At 40.9% G+C, this 18202-nt stretch overlaps 1 protein-coding gene across 1 annotated transcript; it reads right to left on the minus strand.

The window, feature by feature from the left end:
- Positions 1-1503: 1503 nt before the first annotated feature.
- On the minus strand, positions 1504-17618 carry LOC109419238 (dual specificity mitogen-activated protein kinase kinase 4). The gene is made up of 5 exons (XM_029867613.2): positions 17112-17618; positions 3616-4337; positions 3407-3547; positions 3193-3278; positions 1504-3119 (listed from the first exon to the last, which is right to left on the minus strand). The coding sequence occupies exons 1-5, from the start codon at positions 17143-17145 to the stop codon at positions 2927-2929; spliced, it is 1176 nt and encodes a 391-aa protein (XP_029723473.1). The 5' UTR covers positions 17146-17618; the 3' UTR covers positions 1504-2926.
- Between the last annotated feature and the right edge of the window lie 584 nt (positions 17619-18202).

Raw genomic sequence — 18202 nt, forward strand, 5'->3', positions numbered from 1 at the left:
GAGAATCCTCCTCAGGATTCTGGGACAATCCTCCTCAGGATTCTGGGACAATCCTCCTCAGGATTCTGGGAGAATCCTCCTCAGGATTCTGGGACAATCCTCCTCAGGATTCTGAGAGAATCCTCCTCAGGATTCTGGGAGAATCCTCCTCAGGATTCTGGGAGAATCCTCCTCAGGATTCTGGGAGAATCCTCCTCAGGATTCTGGGAGAATCCTCCTCAGGATTCTGGGAGAATCCTCCTCAGGATTCTGGGAGAATCCTCCTCAGGATTCTGGGCAAATCCACCTCGGGATTCTGGGAGAATCCTTCTCCTGATTCCGGGAGAATCTTCCTCGGAATTCTGGGAAAATTCTTCTCTAAATTCTGGGGTAGCTACTAAACTACTCAAAGATAATACTTGCTCCATACAAAGTATGGAATCCTCTGGGAGAATCCTCAGGATTCTGGGAGAATCCTTCTCAGGATTCTGGGACAATCCTTCTCAGGATTCTGGGACAATCCTTCTCAGGATTCTGGGACAATCCTTCTCAGAATTCTGGAACAATCCTTCTCAGGATTCTAGGACAATCCTTCTCAGGATTCTGGGACAGTCCTTCTCAGGATTGCGGGACAATCCTTCTCAGGATTCTGAGGGAATCCTTCTCAGGATTCTGAGGGAATCCTTCTCAGGATTCTGAGGGAATCCTTCTCAGGATTCTGAGGGAATCCTTCTCAGGATTCTGAGGGAATCCTTCTCAGGATTCTGAGGGAATCCTTCTCAGGATTTTGAGGGAATCCTTCTCAGGATTCTGAGGGAATCCTTCTCAGGATTCTGAGGGAATCCTTCTCAGGATTCTGAGGGAATCCTTCTCAGGATTCTGAGGGAATCCTTCTCAGGATTCTGAGGGAATCCTTCTCAGGATTCTGAGGGAATCCTTCTCAGGATTTTGAGGGAATCCTTCTCAGGATTCTGAGGGAATCCTTCTCAGGATTCTGAGGGAATCCTTCTCAGGATTCTGAGGGAATCCTTCTCAGGATTCTGAGGGAATCCTTCTCAGGATTCTGAGGGAATCCTTCTCAGGATTCTGAGGGAATCCTTCTCAGGATTCTGAGGGAATCCTTCTCAGGATTCTGAGGGAATCCTTCTCAGGATTCTGAGGGAATCCTTCTCAGGATTCTGAGGGAATCCTTCTCAGGATTCTGAGGGAATCCTTCTCAGGATTCTGAGGGAATCCTTCTCAGGATTCTGAGGGAATCCTTCTCAGGATTCTGAGGGAATCCTTCTCAGGATTCTGAGGGAATCCTTCTCAGGATTCTGAGGGAATCCTTCTCAGGATTCTGAGGGAATCCTTCTCAGGATTCTGAGGGAATCCTTCTCAGGATTCTGAGGGAATCCTTCTCAGGATTCTGAGGGAATCCTTCTCAGGATTCTGAGGGAATCCTTCTCAGGATTCTGAGGGAATCCTTCTCAGGATTCTGAGGGAATCCTTCTCAGGATTCTGAGGGAATCCTTCTCAGGATTCTGAGGGAATCCTTCTCAGGATTCTGAGGGAATCCTTCTCAGGATTCTGAGGGAATCCTTCTCAGGATTCTGAGGGGATCCTTCTCAGGATTCTGAGGGGATCCTTCTCAGGATTCTGAGGGGATCCTTCTCAGGATTCTGAGGGGATCCTTCTCAGGATTCTGAGAGAATCCTTCTCAGGATTCTGAGAGAATCCTTCTCAGGATTCTGAGAGAATCCTTCTCAGGATTCTGAGAGAATCCTTCTCAGGATTCTGAGAGAATCCTTCTCAGGATTCTGAGAGAATCCTTCTCAGGATTCTGAGAGAATCCTTCTCAGGATTCTGAGAGAATCCTTCTCAGGATTCTGAGAGAATCCTTCTCAGGATTCTGAGAGAATCCTTCTCAGGATTCTGAGAGAATCCTTCTCAGGATTCTGAGAGAATCCTTCTCAGGATTCTGAGAGAATCCTTCTCAGGATTCTGAGAGAATCCTTCTCAGGATTCTAAGAGAATCCTTCTTAGGATTCTGAGAGAATCCTTTTCTAGATTCTTGAAGAATGCTCCTCGGGATTCTGGAAGAATGCTCCTCAAAATGTTGGAGAATCCTCCTCTGGATTCTGAAAGAATGCCTTAAGATTTCGGGAGAATTCTCCTCAGGATTGTGAGAGCATCTTCCTCAAGATTCTAGGAGATTCCTTCTCAGGATACTTGGAGAAGCTTCCTCAAGATTCTGGGAAAATCCTTATCTTCCTCTGGATTCTGATAGATGGCAGGAAACTTGTCTTCAATCTCTTTCCCTTCTTCTCCAATAATTAATTATTTTAATAATTATATCATATATTACTTCCTTTAAAAATTATTAAATCTCTACGGATCAATCACGATTGGGATAACACAATCACACCTAATTTTACAACATTCACACATACACCACATCCTAGCAACCCGGCAATTTCAACCGAATCGAACTATCCAACACGACCAAGCAAAGAACAGAAAAACACTGGGAGACAATTTATTGTCTTCGTCACGCCTCTCTATCTCTTTCTTTTTTTTCTCACTATCAATCTTAACAACCGGGTTCCTTTTGTAAAGCCAATACAAAACTAAGAGCACAATATACATCCCATAAAAAGTATAAATTCTCCTCTTTCATCCGAAAACCTCGAAAAAATCACAAAACAAATCGGATGACTCTTAAACCACATTCTGATCAACCATATTCCCTTCTTCTCGAACATTCACCCTTCTCACTCATCCGGACTGCCTATACTGAGATGCCCTCCACTAGCAGCAAGCTCAGTAGCAGCAGTAGTAGTAGTAATAGTATCTTCACCAGTTAGAAATATTCGGCACCCACCATCCTCCTCCTGGTCCTCCTGCCACTCTCGTGACAGGCGGTGCCGGTGCTGGAGGTGGTGGTTACGCCTTGCTCTTCCTCCTCCTAGTTGAAACTGTCGCTCCAACGTTCGGCCGGCAGGTTCGTGGTGAACTGCGTGATGCCATTGTTGGCCATCGATTCCAGTATCGCGCTCACGTACACCGACACGTCGGTGTGGCTCTTCTCGGCGCGCTGGATAAACGGATGCTGCAGCAGCTTGCCGTACTTGGGCCGATCCTTTTCGTCCTTTATTAGGCTGCGGGAGGGGCAAAGAATGATAGTAGAGCAATGCGAACTTCTGGACTGACCTTGTTGTGCAAGAGACTTACCAAGTGTTTACAAAATTTACAAAGTCTAGCGAAAACTCCATTTCATTGTAGGACTGCGACAGCCTTGGGGGATCACCTTCGACGACCTGAAATAGGAGAACATTCGAGCGTTACCATACCGGGCCATACCAAAGGCATTTTATGAAAATTTATTCAGAAGCCTTCAAAACTGCTTCAATGTAAGTCGAATTGTAGAACCTAGCTGGTATCTTACCTGCGACAGTTGTTCAAAAACGGATCCCCACTTAGGATACGGGAACTTTCCGGTAGCAACCTCCATCAACGTAATACCAAGCGACCAAACGTCACTCCGCACATCGTATCCTTTAGCGCGCTGTGGATCGATTCGCTCAGGCTGGAAAGATCAGCAAAGTTATTCAATTCAATTCACCCTCCATTTTTAGAAAACATGAAAATACCCACCGCCATGTACGGCCGACATCCGGCGTCCTTGGTCCGCGCAATCGAGTCCACCAGCTGTCCGGAGATCCCGAAATCGCACAACTTGATATCACCGTTCCGCTTCAGCAGGATGTTGCTCGGTTTCACGTCCCTGTGGATGATCTTCAGTTCCTCCTTCAGGTAGTTCAGCGCCCGCACCGTGGCCAGCGTGATCTGCCCCAGAATCGATTCCGGGATGCGCGAGTGCTGACAATCACAGATAAATTTGTAGAACTTGTCCAGCGAGGTGTCCATCAGCTCCATGCAAATCCAACAGTCGCCCTCTTTGAACAGGGCCCCGTAAAACGTGACGATGGTATTGCAGTCGTTGGACTTCATAACCACTTCCAGGTCCATCAGCAGCTGCTTCTGTTCCTTCTCGTCCACGGTCGACCGGATCCGTTTCACAGCCATGACCGTTCCGGTGCGGTTGAACTTCATCTGGTTGACGGCCCCGAACGCTCCGCGGCCAATTTCACCCTCGTCGGTCAGATCATCGGCAGTGAAGTCGTAGATGGCATTGGGAGTTATCTGGAGTTTTCCCGTTGCTTGCATCTTTATGCGATCTCTCGTGCGGTCGGACAAGGGTGGCGTTCGGGCCGGTACGGTTGGGCTCGGCTGAAAGCTTAGCTTCTTCGACGGTCGCTTCCGGTCACAGTTGGCATTGTTCATGTCGAGCGGCAGGAATCTCGTCCGCATTGGTTCTGTGGGAAGTGAGAGAATGTTTCATTTGTAAAGTCCTAAATCAATACTAGTTTAGCAAAAGTAGGTATAAATAGGGTTAATGCGAGTTTAATTCAATTAAATTTATTTTTCTGTATTCAATAACACTATTTCAAAGAAAGAACTTAACATTAATACCTAAATACCAGAGATTTGGATAACCTTACAACTGAGAACAATTTAATTTCATCAATAGAGACGTATGTCTCTATTTAGAAATTGCTAGCTACGAGTAGCTTTTTTAGGGAAAACGAGTTTTAAGAGTGAAAAAACCCTAGATCTCATGATTCTTAACGCTAAATTATAGCAGAGCTAAATAATTGTAGTCTGTTCTTAACAGTGGTTGGAAACTAACTATCTTTATTAAACAAATTATTACATAAATCATCTTCTCAAGGCTTACTGGAACTTCTCCAATACTCCTCCTTAAGCCGCAGTGATACCCATCATGGGTCTGCTTCCTTCAAATTTCACTCTCTGTAGTGCAGTGTTTGGACGAAAAAGTGATCAGTGAACCACTCGGCCACGGTGCCCCCACAGACCGTTATTATAAAATAAAAATGTCCATCAAAACTAAGTTCAGGGATCGAATCCTGGTGCCATTCTGCACCTCTGGGCAAATTTTTAAAATAATCCCTAGGAGGAATCTCGAGAAATCTCGATTTGATGTTTTATACTGCGAAATTTCAAAGAAATCCATGTTCAGATTGGACAATATTGCTTAAATACCTACACAAACTTTCCCTAAAGTATTCAAAGTTGTTTCAAACTCGAATTTATTTAATAACGTTACTTCAATTGGGTTCTTTAGGGGTATCCAGATTATTTTATAATCGGATTCTCCACCCAAAAATTAGTCGAAATCCAAAATTTCATAATTTTTGAAGTGCGGAAACTATTTTTAAAATGCATTTAATGTTTGTATGGGATTTTTTTTGTTCGGGTTGAACTGTCATTTTATCGATTGAACTGTCATTTTATCGATTGAACTGTCATTCTATCCACAAATATTAAAACTGTTTTGTTATTTTAACCATCAAAACAAAGCTTTTAAAATCCAATAAAATCACGTTATACTCAGAAAAATGAGCTCTATCAATTAGGCTATAGAAAATAGCAGAATTTTATTTACTAAACAACCCAATTATACATATTTACTACTCACCCAAATCAATTAACTGATTAAACTGACTTACACACTTAAATTCAGAAATTGATCTCGGTAAAGGGTTTAACGAGAATCCAACAGCTGATATCTCGGTAAAATATTTACTGATTCTCGGTAAAAATTTTACCGAGATTTCGGCAAACCATTACCGAGTCTCGGTGAACTTTGCCGAGATCTCGGTAAAAAGTTGGATTACCGAGATCTCGGCAAAGTTTTGACGACATCTCGGTAAAACTTTTACCGAGATTCAGTAAAAATTATTACCGGATTCTCGGCTGTTGGATTCTTGGCAATCCGTTTGCTGACGTCGGCGATTTAATTTAAGTGTGTACCAAACATTTGGCAGTGTACAAAAGTCAAGAAAAAAAGATGCAAAAAACGTTGCTTGTCATGTGTGCTTTTGATTACCAACGTTAGGGTTAGAAAAACTGGAGTAGGTCTTTGAAGGCAGTTTTCTTAAAATGAATAACGTTTTCAGTCACAATAGTTCGATATTTCTTAGCATTTTGAACAGGGGCGCTCAGTGTTTAGTAATTGTATTGTTCCTTGCTGTAAATGCATCGCTTCTATATGGGGCGAGTATGACACATAATCGATCCGATGACCGTAAGGACGTGGCCAGCGCCGTTATTGACTTTCAAATGTTGAGCTCTCGAATTGTGCACATTGAGAGTGGTTAGCTAGTCCCAAGCCTTACATTCATTGGTTCTCTGTGCAACTTCGATTGCTCTGGACAATCACGGAGTAGCGAGTACGATGTGTACGATTATCTTTGATTTGCTTTGCCTAGAATTTTGAACATTGTTTTTTTGAATGAAAAGTGCTACATATTCTTGCACATGAACACTAGAAAATAACTGAGAAATATGTGTTAAATAAAGATCTAATAGTACACCAATTTTGGAAGAACAGAAAACTACAACGTATATGTAATAACATGGGACACGATTTATATGGGAAAATATAAAAAATGCAAAAACTCTAGTTCTTGTATACTTTTTAAGTTCCATTTTGGTTCCATATCAACTGTGCAAAATATCAGGTCGATCGGGAAAACTATATTTTAGCGCCCGTTATTCTTAGTTTTTCATACGATTTACTATGAGAAAATTTACTTCTTCAAAGAAAAATCGCTTGTGGTCACCCCTTGGTCCCTAAAAGTAATTCGATGAATGATTTCTGTAGAAAACTTCACGATGAATTAGACCTCCGAAGACCGCAAAGCGATGCGAAGTTCAGTGAAAAAGTTATGAAGCCTTACTCGACCGATAAAATGACGAGATTTGATTATTTATTGTTATTCCTTACATGTCAAACAACGTTTCCATGCTATTCGGTTTTCAGTCAATAAATTTTCCACATATCTTAGATCGCTTTGTGGTCTGCGGAGGGTTGGTTCCTCGTTATATAGTAAACATGTTGTAGAATTAGGGAAAATTTTAATGTATAACACTGGGATGTGTAATATGTTCATAAAACAATAGGGAAAAATAGCTTTTTAATGCTTACGTTAAAACCGATGCATGGCTTAGAAAAACATATTTATGTCAGTTTAGTCAGTTAATTGAGTTTGGTGAGTAGTAAATATGTATAATAAAAGTTGCGTTGGTAAAAATATACCGGTTTGAAACAACTTTGAATACTTTGGGGACATTTTTTGTAGGTATTTAAGCCTTATTGTTGAATCTGAACATGGATTTCCTTGAAATTTCTTAGTATAAAACATCAAATCGAGATTTCTCAAGATTCCTCCTAGGGATTATTTTAAAAATTTGCCCAGAGGTGCAGAATGGCACCAGGATTCGACCCCTGAACTTAGTTTTGATGGACATTTTTATTTTAAAATAACGGTCTGTGGGGGCACCGTGCTCGGCAGTTTTTCTTCCCTTCTGTTGGTTCTGTTTCAATTACCAAGCGGTGTAGGGTAGAAGCTTCAGTTTTGGCCAGCCCGGAGTTTTGGCCATAGTGCGGTATTCAGCCTGTTACGGTCTAAATTGGCATAAATTTATTTTTTACTTGTAGATTCTAATATAATATGATGATTACAGCTGTGAAAACCATACATTTTGATTAAAAACTGGAAGAAAACAATAATTTTCCTTAAAAAATCTGCTCCCATATATCTATTTTGGCCAGGGTGCTTCTAATTTGGCCACTCCCATAAGAAATACCCGTGATTGGCCAAAATAGAAACCAAAGCTGAAAATATGGCCAAAACTGCGGCAATGCTTCTATTTTGGCCAGCGCCACTTTTAATACAAAAATCAAGTATTAGCTTGATTTCTGCATTTTTCTAATAAAGTATAGATCGAAACCTTTCATTTGACACATTGGTAGTTTTCATTGGGTTATTGGCTATTTTTATAAAAATGATTTCCCTTAGACTGGCCAAAACCGGTGCCCGCACCCTATGTTCTCTCGTCAAGTCGCATGGTTCACGAAGGAACACAAAGAGGATACTCCGATATAAACAAGCTGCGGCGTGTAACACTTACCGATGATCGCTCATCGTTGGCTTGGGGCAACTGTGAATAATCGTTATTTTCAACAGTATTTAATGCGTTTTCGCTTTAAAAACGTGAAATACTATTTAATTTAACTGTATTCATGACGTTGCAGGTTGTGTAGTCACAATAAAAAAAGAATTATGGCAATAAAATATTCTTACCGAGTGCATCGCTTTCATTAGCGTCATCGAGCATCTTCTCTCTTGATTGCGCTCTCGTATCGAACCGGGCAAGAGAACGAACAGCATTTCGGGGAGCGTTCCCGATCATGTTGGTTCATCAAATGTTACATTCGCGAATGTATCACTTGCTGAGCATGGACCATTCAGTGGTTCGCGATAAAAATCCACACACTGCTGTAGTGGCTTGGTTAGTCCGTCAGCCACCTGTTCTTCGGTACACACATAGGATCAGAGTTTAAAATTTTCATTTTCAATAAGTGAAATTCAACGTGAATTTTGAAAATTCTCAGCTGAGGGATCAAAATAAAATTCATTTTGATGAATGATTTTTTTCACCTTTTCATTCATTTTTCGGTCACTGACAATTTTCACTGAGAAATAAAACTGGACAGAAACTCCCGATTATACTTCCAATCACCTCAAAACTTGTGTATAGTAGTTAATTAGAACATTAATTATGTTCTCTATTTGTCGATTAAGTCGGATTGTGCGTCTGTTAACAGAAATTAGACATTCAACGATGTGCGAAAAAATATTCGTGACAGAGAATTGAATGAAAAAAGAGAGGCATTCAGCTGACAATGAATGTGGCCAAACACGAATGAAAAAATGAGAATTCCAATCTTCACTTTCAATCTTCGATTTTTTTACCCTCTGCATAGGATAAGTTGACAATTCCTTGCTCCAATGCGTCTCGAATATAATGATGTCGTATGTCAATATGTTTCGTGCGCGGGTTGTATCCTCCATTCTTGGCCATTGCGATGCAACTTTGATTATCACACCGGATTTAAATTCGTTTCGATCTTCCGAACTGCTTGGACATGCCGCTCCATCAAGATGCTTCTTGTACAGCTGCAGACAGCGACATATATTCAGTGTCACATGTTGATAATGCCACCGTTGGGTGCTTCTTACAGAACCATGATATCGCTCCTTCTTGCGCCATGAAAATATAGCCACTTGTAGACTTACGTTCATCCGGATCTGAACCCCAGTCCGCATCACAATATCCGATGATGTTTGGATCTACTACAGTACATCAACTTTATTCTGCTTGCTGATGTCCCACGAAGATAGCGCATCAGGTGTTTCACCGCTTGCCCATGTTTCCATGGATTTGCATTGTATCGGCTCAGTATGTTGACGGCATACAGAATATCCGGCCGCGTGCTTTGGGCTAGATACATCAAACATCCAATCGCTTCTTGATAGGGTACATTCTTCATCGACTCTGTTTCCGCTTCAGATTTCCCAGACATTTCTTTTGTTAACTTCTCACTTGCATTCATTTACCGGCTTACAATTGCTCATGTCGAAACGCTTCACCACACCCTCGATGTATGCTTCCTGATCCAGCGATATCCCATCGTCCGTTACTTCTATCCGCATTCCGGGGCAGTGTCTTGCTTGACCCAAATCCTTCATCCGAAAACGTTTTCCAAGTTGTTGCTTCAGCTCGTTCTTCCATTCCTCATCGTTGCTGAATATCATCAGGTCATCGACGAAAATGGCTACTATCAGGATTTTCCCATCTTTGATTCTGCTGTAGACTCAAGGATCGAACTTTGAAGGGAGTAGACCGAACTTCTTTAGTGCCGCATCCAACTTCTGGTTCCAAACTCGACTCGCTTGCTTGAGACCATACAAAGCTTTATTGAGTTTGCAGACCTTGGATTTCTCCTTCGGATCAATGAAACACGGCGGTTTTTTTTATATAGATGTCTTCTTCAAGTTCTCCTTGTAAGAAAGAGAGAGTTGAGATTGTGTTTCACCACCAAAGCAAACAGGTACCGCAACGAACTATACCGGGCCACGGGGACATCTTCATAATCCACCTCCTTTCGCTGCGAGTAGCCTTTTATCACAAGGCGGGCTTTGTAACGAACCAATCTTCCATCCGAGTCATGCTTGGTTTGAAACACCCACTTGCATTTAATCGCTTTTCGTCCAGCCGGCAATTCGAATAAACTCCACGTCTCGTTGTCCATCAGTGCATAGAACTCCTTCTGTATTGCTTGTTTCCAATGGTGCCGTCCGACAAACTTTGGAAGCTTGTTTCGTCCTCGGAAGTCTCAGCGATTTCCTGTGAAATTTTGATACCAGGAAGACCAGTTCTATCGACGGAAAAATGTTTATACTTGCCTGGTAAGACGTGCTTCCGTCCACTTCGCCTCAACACCTGTGACCGAGGTGGTTGTGAAACTGGTTGCGGAGGGAGCACAAGATAGGTCAGCGATTTTACAGTAACATTCTCACTGCTTGATGCCTCGCCGTATTCCTTATCGTCGTCGTCGGGGTGAACTTCTTGCCGTGAATTCGGTTTTCAGGGGAACCTCACCTGGCTGCTCCAAGTCCAAACGTATAACTGATTGTCGTTCAACTGCAGCGCCAAGTGCTTCAGTACCTTCTTTCACAATGGCCGAAACACCTTCGTCGAGGAACACCACTTCACGGCTGATGATTGTTGATCTCGTGTTAGGGTCATACAGACGGTAACCTTTTTTGTTTCTTCGTCAAATCCAGTGAGTAGGCATTCACGAGATTTGGCATCCCATTTCTTCCTTTTCTGCTTCGGTATTTGCACCATTGCCCTTGTTCCAAAAACACGCACGTGTGACAAATTTGGTTTTCTTCCAGTCCAAGCTTCTTCGGGGGTAACCTTGTGTCCCTTGGTTGGTGACCGGTTGATCAAATATATAGCCGTGGACACGGCCTCGGCCCAAAAACTTTTTGGAAGTCCTGCCTCGTACAATATACAGCGTGCTTTTTCTACGATGGTCCTATTTGCACGTTCCGCCATCCCATTCTGTTCCGGAGTGAAGTCGTTGGTCCTTTCATGACGGATGTCATTCAAACTCAGATATTGCTGGAAGCCTCGATTTGTGTGCTCCTTACCGTTATCCGTTCTAATGGTCTTCAAATTCTTGACGCTCTGAAGCTCCGCCAACGCGTGGAAATTTTTGAACGCGCCAAGTACTTCATCTTCTGATTTGGTCTTGAGGAAATATACAGTCATCCGCCTTGTTTTGTCATCGATGAAGGATACATAGCACTTCCGCCTTGAGAGAATCCAGATGAACTTGATAACGACATTTTGAATTAGATGCTCAGGCCCATAACCTATAGCAGAGCTAAATTATTGTAGTCTGTTCTTAACAGTGGTTGGAAACTAACGGGAGCGGGACATTTGGCATAAAGTCATTTGGCATAAGGTCGTTTGGCATAAGGTCACTTGGCATAAAGCCATTTGGCATAACGGTCATTTGGCATAATGGACATTTGGCATAATCGAAATGCACCCTTCTTTATTATGCCAAGTGTCCATTATGCCAAATGACCGTTATGCCAAATGGCTTTATGCCAAGTGACCTTATGCCAAACGGCCTTATGCCAAATGACTTTATGCCAAATGACACAGACCCGAAACTAACTATCTTTGTTAAACAAATTATTACATAAGTCATCTTCTCAAGGCTTACTGGGACTTCTCCAATATAAAGGCTGTTCATTGCCGCTTGTAGATGAGTGACGACGATGTGTTTGTCTGACGCCAGGAACGCGGTGTCATCCGCAAAAAATGCGTATGTTACGCCGTCGACCAGCAGTACGTCAGAAGTAAGGACGTTGTAGAGAGTCGAGCTTAGCACTGAACCTTGGGGCACGCCAAAAGAAATGTTGTGGGCACTGGAGTACTCACCATTTACCGTTACCGAGAAAGATCGGTTCGAAAGGAAGGACTGCACGATCTTAACTAGATAGAGAATGATACATATTCTAGCGGAAGAGCTTGAAAATTACTGCTTCCTGCCAAACCGAGTCGTAGGCTTTTTCGACGTCCAGGGGCCTGTAGCATAATGAAAATTTTACTAATAATATTAGTCTTGTAGCTTGTAACTTATAATTTTCTGTTGCATAAAAATACTACAAGTACAAGTTACAAGTCCAATACTACAAGTCGGATGGACTAATATTATTAGTAGAATTTACAAGTGTATGTTGCATAAACAAACTACAAGTATAAAATATTAGCTATGACTTGTACTTTTGATTACAAGTCTCAAAGGTCTTGTAAAATATTTTACAAGTTAGATTTAAAGTATTGCAGAAGTCATATTTAGTTTTGAGTATATCGATTTACCATTTTGATGAACTCAAAAGATATTATTTATCTAACATGTCAACCTTAATTCCAGTTTTCGATGATTAAATTTGGCAGTATGTATTCGAAACTCATTGAAGAGAAAATTGCGTTGATGTACACTTTGTATCCAAAATATAATTTCTGCTGAGTCTCTCAAGTTCTCCAAAGTTTCTACAATAGGGTAGAAGCTTCAGTTTTGGCCAGCCCGGAGTTTTGGCCATAGTGCGGTATTCAGCCTGTAACGATCTAAATTGACATAAATTTATTTTTTACTAGTAGATTCTAATATAATAATATGATTGCAGCTGTTAAAACCATACATTTTGATTAAAAACTGGAAGAAAAAAATAATTTTCCTTAAAAAATCAGATCCCATATATCTATTTTGGCCAGGGTGCTTCTAATTTGGCCAGTCCCATAAGAAATACACGTGATTGGCCAAAATAGAAACCAAAGCTGAGAATATGGCCAAAACTGCGGCAAGACTTCTATTTTGGCCAGTGCCACTTTTAATACAAAAATCAAGTATTAGCTTGATTTCTGCATTTTCTAATAAAGTATAGATAGAAACCTTTCATTTAACACATTGGTAGTTTTCATTGGATTATTGGTTATTTTTATAAAAATGATTTCCCTTAGACTGGCCAAAACCGGTGCTTGCACCCTACCCATTTTTGTTTGGAAGTTCTTGGTAAAGTTATGGTTATTATGGTCACTGCATAAGCACAGGTAAAGTTGCAGATGCAAAACAAATTTTGAATCAATTGCTTGTATTGCGCATCATTAAGCTAATCAAGAGCTACAATATACATACACTAACTCGAATCGAGTTGCGACATATAAAAGTAGGTAAAAGCTCAATTTTTGCATCCCAGATCACTTGGGATTTTAACAAGAAGCATACATGTTGCTAAATTTTTATACATTGTTTTTCAACCATTACTATTAAATATTTGGGACATCCCGATCAACCATTTCTTTAAAAATCTTTACATTTCTTTATAACGACCTTTAAAGACGTTCATACCGAAAATCGATAGCGATCGACATCGTTTCATAAAGAAATTTAAATAACAACTAAGTTACTTCGATATCGATTGATAAATATTTTTGACGACACATCGATATTAAAAATAGTGGGTTCTACTTTACCGACCTGTCATAATCATTCAAAAAAGCTAAAAAAAGCCATCTCACCCACCACTCACTCTTCCTGTTCATGTTTATTATGATTTTTTTGTAATCATTTCCTAAATTGGGAATTGAACTTACATTTATAGGAACTGGGAGATGTTATGTTTATATAGTTACTTACTGAGTCACACGGTGTTACAATGATTTTGGGTGGCTAAATGCATTCAAATACCCAACAAATTACTAGCCTTTAGCAGTTTTCAGAACAGAATTATTAAAAAATTTATCCGGCTTTGACGAACTGAATAAACATCATATTGAGAAACCATAATTAATCAAATAAAGTTCGGATCTTTCACAGGGTTCCCGAACGGAGTGAGTTTTGCCGGTGAACGGAAATAACACAACACGGCGGTGGCTTCCTACTGCCAATAGAATGTCCAGAATACCTACCAATATGTATTTCTGCTGATGTTGCTGTCCCGGGGAGCAATCCGGTGAGCTGTGGCCTAATCCGGACCTAGGAAGCATTTTCCAAGGAATTTTCGTGCTCGGAGAAATCCAAGGAGTAACCGTCTTGATTTATCCTTGGTTTCATTTTATTTTTTTCTAATTCGAGCAAAACCAAAACATTGCTCCTGTCATATGAGATATCAGAACACCTTTACTCAGCTTCACCCAACGATACCGAACAGAACGGTAAAGGAGTGTCGTGACTAATCTTTGTTCTTTGATATCAATATGCAAAGTTACATTGATATCGGAAATTGAATATGTTCCGATAAATATTCACGAAGAAAACCAAAGTTCAAGCGACAACATGAAATTTAACGAAATTAAGTTACGTTTCGGTAAAGGTTTTTATCTTTTGACCGATAAAGGACATTTTTCATGTTTCGTTATCGATCGATGAAGTTGTTTGAATATATGTAAAGTAATAATCAGTAAAGAATAGTCGACGTTATTTTTTATATTTTGGTAAAGAACTTTAACGAAATTTGTGAAATGGTTGACCGGGATTTTACTAAAAATCTAGGTACTTGCAGTGCCATACTTTGTAAAAAAATATTTCGTCAGAGCGGCCGAAAAATATCCAAATATTAGTACTTGTAACTTGTAACTTGTAGCTAATATTATTAGCCCGATTATGCTACAGGGCCCAGGAGAACCATGCCAGTCGACTTTCCCATTTGGAACCCGCGCTTCACTTTTTGCGTTATGCGAGCGAGTTGATGCACCGTTGAGTGCCCCATCCGGGTCGTTGCTGGAGTGAGGCAAGGATGTATACTATCACCGCTACTGTTCCTCATCGTAATCGATGAGATCTTGGTAGGTGCGATTGACCGTGAAACAAATTGCGGATTGCTGTGGCAGCTCATTACCATGGAGCACCTAAATGATTTCGAACTGGCTAATGACATTGCTCTCCTAGCTCAACGGCACTCTGATATGCAGAGCAAGCTCGATGATCTTGCCAATCGCTCCTCAGCGACAGGTCTTATCATCAACGTCAACAAGACCAAATCGTTGGATGTAAATAGGTCAACCCTTCCAACTTTACGGTAGCGGGGCAATCATTGGAGAATGTTGAAAGCTTCCAATATCTTGGTAGCCAAATGGCGGTAACAAAATCGACATAGGTGCACGGATCAAGAAGGCGAGGGCTGCTTTTGCAAGTTTAAGAAATATATGGAAAAACAACCAGATCAGTCGACGCATCAAAATCCGAATTTTTAACTCGAACGTAAAACCTGGTGTGTATCAGTGGAAAACACTCAACGACTGCAGGTCTTCATCAATAGATGCCTGCGGTATATAATTCGTGCATGGTGGCCTCACAATTGGATCTCCGACGTGGAGCTATATCCTTGATTTCGGAATTTTCAGAAATTCTACTGGACTCCCTCATGAATGGCCCTTGCAATTTCTATAGCATTTGCTACTGAGTTTCCTTTAAGATTGTTTTTAGAAATCTTCCAGGAATTCCTGCAGAAAGTCCTCCAGAAGTTCTTTTTAACCCTTTCCTTCCCACGACTTTGAACGACTATATCTATGCCAAAAAAGCGTTTCCGAAAAAAGTGGTAGAACAAAAGTTATTGCAAATTGGCTAAATTTTTCGAAATCAATGAAAAAAATTTTGGTTGTATATCAATAGGTTTTTGATTGTTTATCAATAGTTCAACTATTGAAACAAGTAGGTAGTAGTTGGGTTAACCTTATGAGGTTATAACCATATTCTAAAAACTATTGCATCATATTCATCTAATTCCGTTTGTCCGGAGTTCGTCGAAAATCGATGGTGCTCTAGAGCAACCATGGGAAGTAGAGGGTTAAGGGCCTTTCTGAAGTTTCTTTTGTTTTTTTTTTTTTTTTTATAAGTTTGTTTAGGAAACCCTCCAGAACATCCTTCTGGAAATCCCTAGGAGAATCAGGCGTTCTTTTTGGAAATCTTCCACGAGTTCTTTCATTGAAAATTCTCCTGGAATTCCTTGTGAGAATTCTTACTGGCGAAACCTCGAAGGAATCTCAGACCAAACTCATGTAGAAATCCCTAAAAAAAACTTCTGTAGGAATGCTAAGAGAAATCTCCAGAAGGAATTCCTGAAGTAATCCCCAGGTAGAATAACTGCAGGAGCCCCTGGAAACATTTTATGGAGAAATCAGCAGGAGTAATTCCTAAACGAATCCCCAGTTGGCATTCGAGGAATACTCTCAAATGGAGGAATCCCCAGATGGAATACCAGTGAAGTTCCCTAACACAGATGAAAAGCAACTGTTTGGTTTGTTTATTCGAATTTTGTAATGCTCGGGATTCTTCTTCTTCTTCTGTTTGGCTATACGTTCCCATTGGAACTTGGCCCCCTGCCTCTCTCCAACTTAGTGTTCATTGAGCACTTCCACAATTATTAATTGGAGGGCTTTCTTCGACAGCCATTGCATGAATTAGTATATTGTGTGGCAAGCACAATAATACACTATACTCTGGGAGTCGAGAAAATTGTCTCGATCGGAACGGGAATCGAACCCGCCGTCTCCGGATTGGCGATCGATAGAATTAGCCACTAGGCTAACTGAAGACCTGGTGGTTAAGGCTATGTTCCGCGATAATCAAGTGCTTATCTAGCAAAACTTTCATTTTTTTTTAGTTTTTGTTGTAATACAGAATCTCAGTAATAATGACAATATACGACATTTGAGGATCCTTGCCTGTTTCAAAACGAACGACGGAAGTTACTGATTGAGTAAATGCATATACATATAAATATTCATGCTATCCTCTAGCAAGCAACCCCTCCAACCGGAAAGATAAAAATAGCAAATTCCATAATCCCCGAAAAAGATAAGACTCCTCCTAGTGACCATTCAGCATATCTGGAGCAACATTTGAAAAGGGCCCAAGAGGTCTTGTGTTTTTTTTTTGAAAACGCTCCGTAGGGCATAACAGCAGCCTGCCCACGCAAATGAACACCGTTATCCGAAAGATCGAAGTTTGCTCTATCTGATAACGGTCTTAGTTTTTGTGAATAAGCTGATGGGGGCTCAGGAGCGACGTGTGAAGTCATTGTTTACCAATGCTTGTATGCCCTTTTCAAATGTTGCTCCAGATATACTAAACTTACCCTGTGTGGAGTTCTGATTTGTTTGATCCGCCATGTTTGCGTGTGACAAGCTACACAGGAGAAAAATCGGGAAGTTCACGAAAACTTTTTCGGCCACGGAACCAAATCTCCTCAAATTGATTCCGAAACTGTCCGAATTCACGGTGTTTTTGAAAGCAAGCAATGGACAACAATGGTGGCACTAATTTGCCACTCTACCAGGCGCTTCGGATCACTCGTATCTTCTTCTATTCAATCGACTTTCGTTCGGAATGCGACCACTGACCGATCGCCGCTCGGGGATTCCTCTATCCCCGATTGATGGAACAATCACTCACTATCCCACTATTCGCAGCACTTTTTCGCGATCTTTGAAAAGCACAATTCCACGAGTTTGGAAAATTTTCCAACTTTTTCCGAAAGATTATGAACGTTCAGCGCAAAGGAAAAAAAACGGAAAACACTTTTTCCACCGTTTTCAGAGTTTTCAGTTTTCACCACCGCCAGAGAACACGAACGAAGAGAACAAACTGACTGACGAAGACGATGACCGATGGAGTCGAACGAAACGACGGACGAGGAAGAAAATCATCCGTCAAAAATACGTTACAGTCGGTAACGTTTGTGCGGCGTTACCATTAGTGATGCAACAATCAGACATCAGGGTGGCCCAATCAATACACACTGATGACTAAACTCATCGGCATGACCAGAGGATCGCTAAGCGGCAGGGGCGATTCGTGACATTTCTGGTTACATGTACAACATTTCTAGATTGAGTTTAAAAAAGGGCGAAAGTAACATGAGAGAGTTCTCTTCATCGACTCTCTCTTCTGCAATTTAAATCAAGATTTAAATTGACAAGATGCAAATTCAATTGACGATCAAACGCAAAGATAAATTGCGCAGGTGGCGCTTTTCTAAAACAGTGAATTACGAACCCTACACTGAATTACTAATGATATAAATGGAAGAAAAGTGAAATTATTGCAGATTCTCATAACTTCCATGTAAAGTATTGACCAGAAATATGTTATTTTGATTTCAAAAGTCAAAAATTTTGCGTTACCTAACCTCACATTTGATCGCCAATCGAACTTTTTTACACTTAA

The sequence above is a fragment of the Aedes albopictus genome, chromosome 3 (assembly GCF_035046485.1).
Source record: "Aedes albopictus strain Foshan chromosome 3, AalbF5, whole genome shotgun sequence".
Lineage (NCBI taxonomy): Eukaryota > Metazoa > Arthropoda > Insecta > Diptera > Culicidae > Aedes > Aedes albopictus.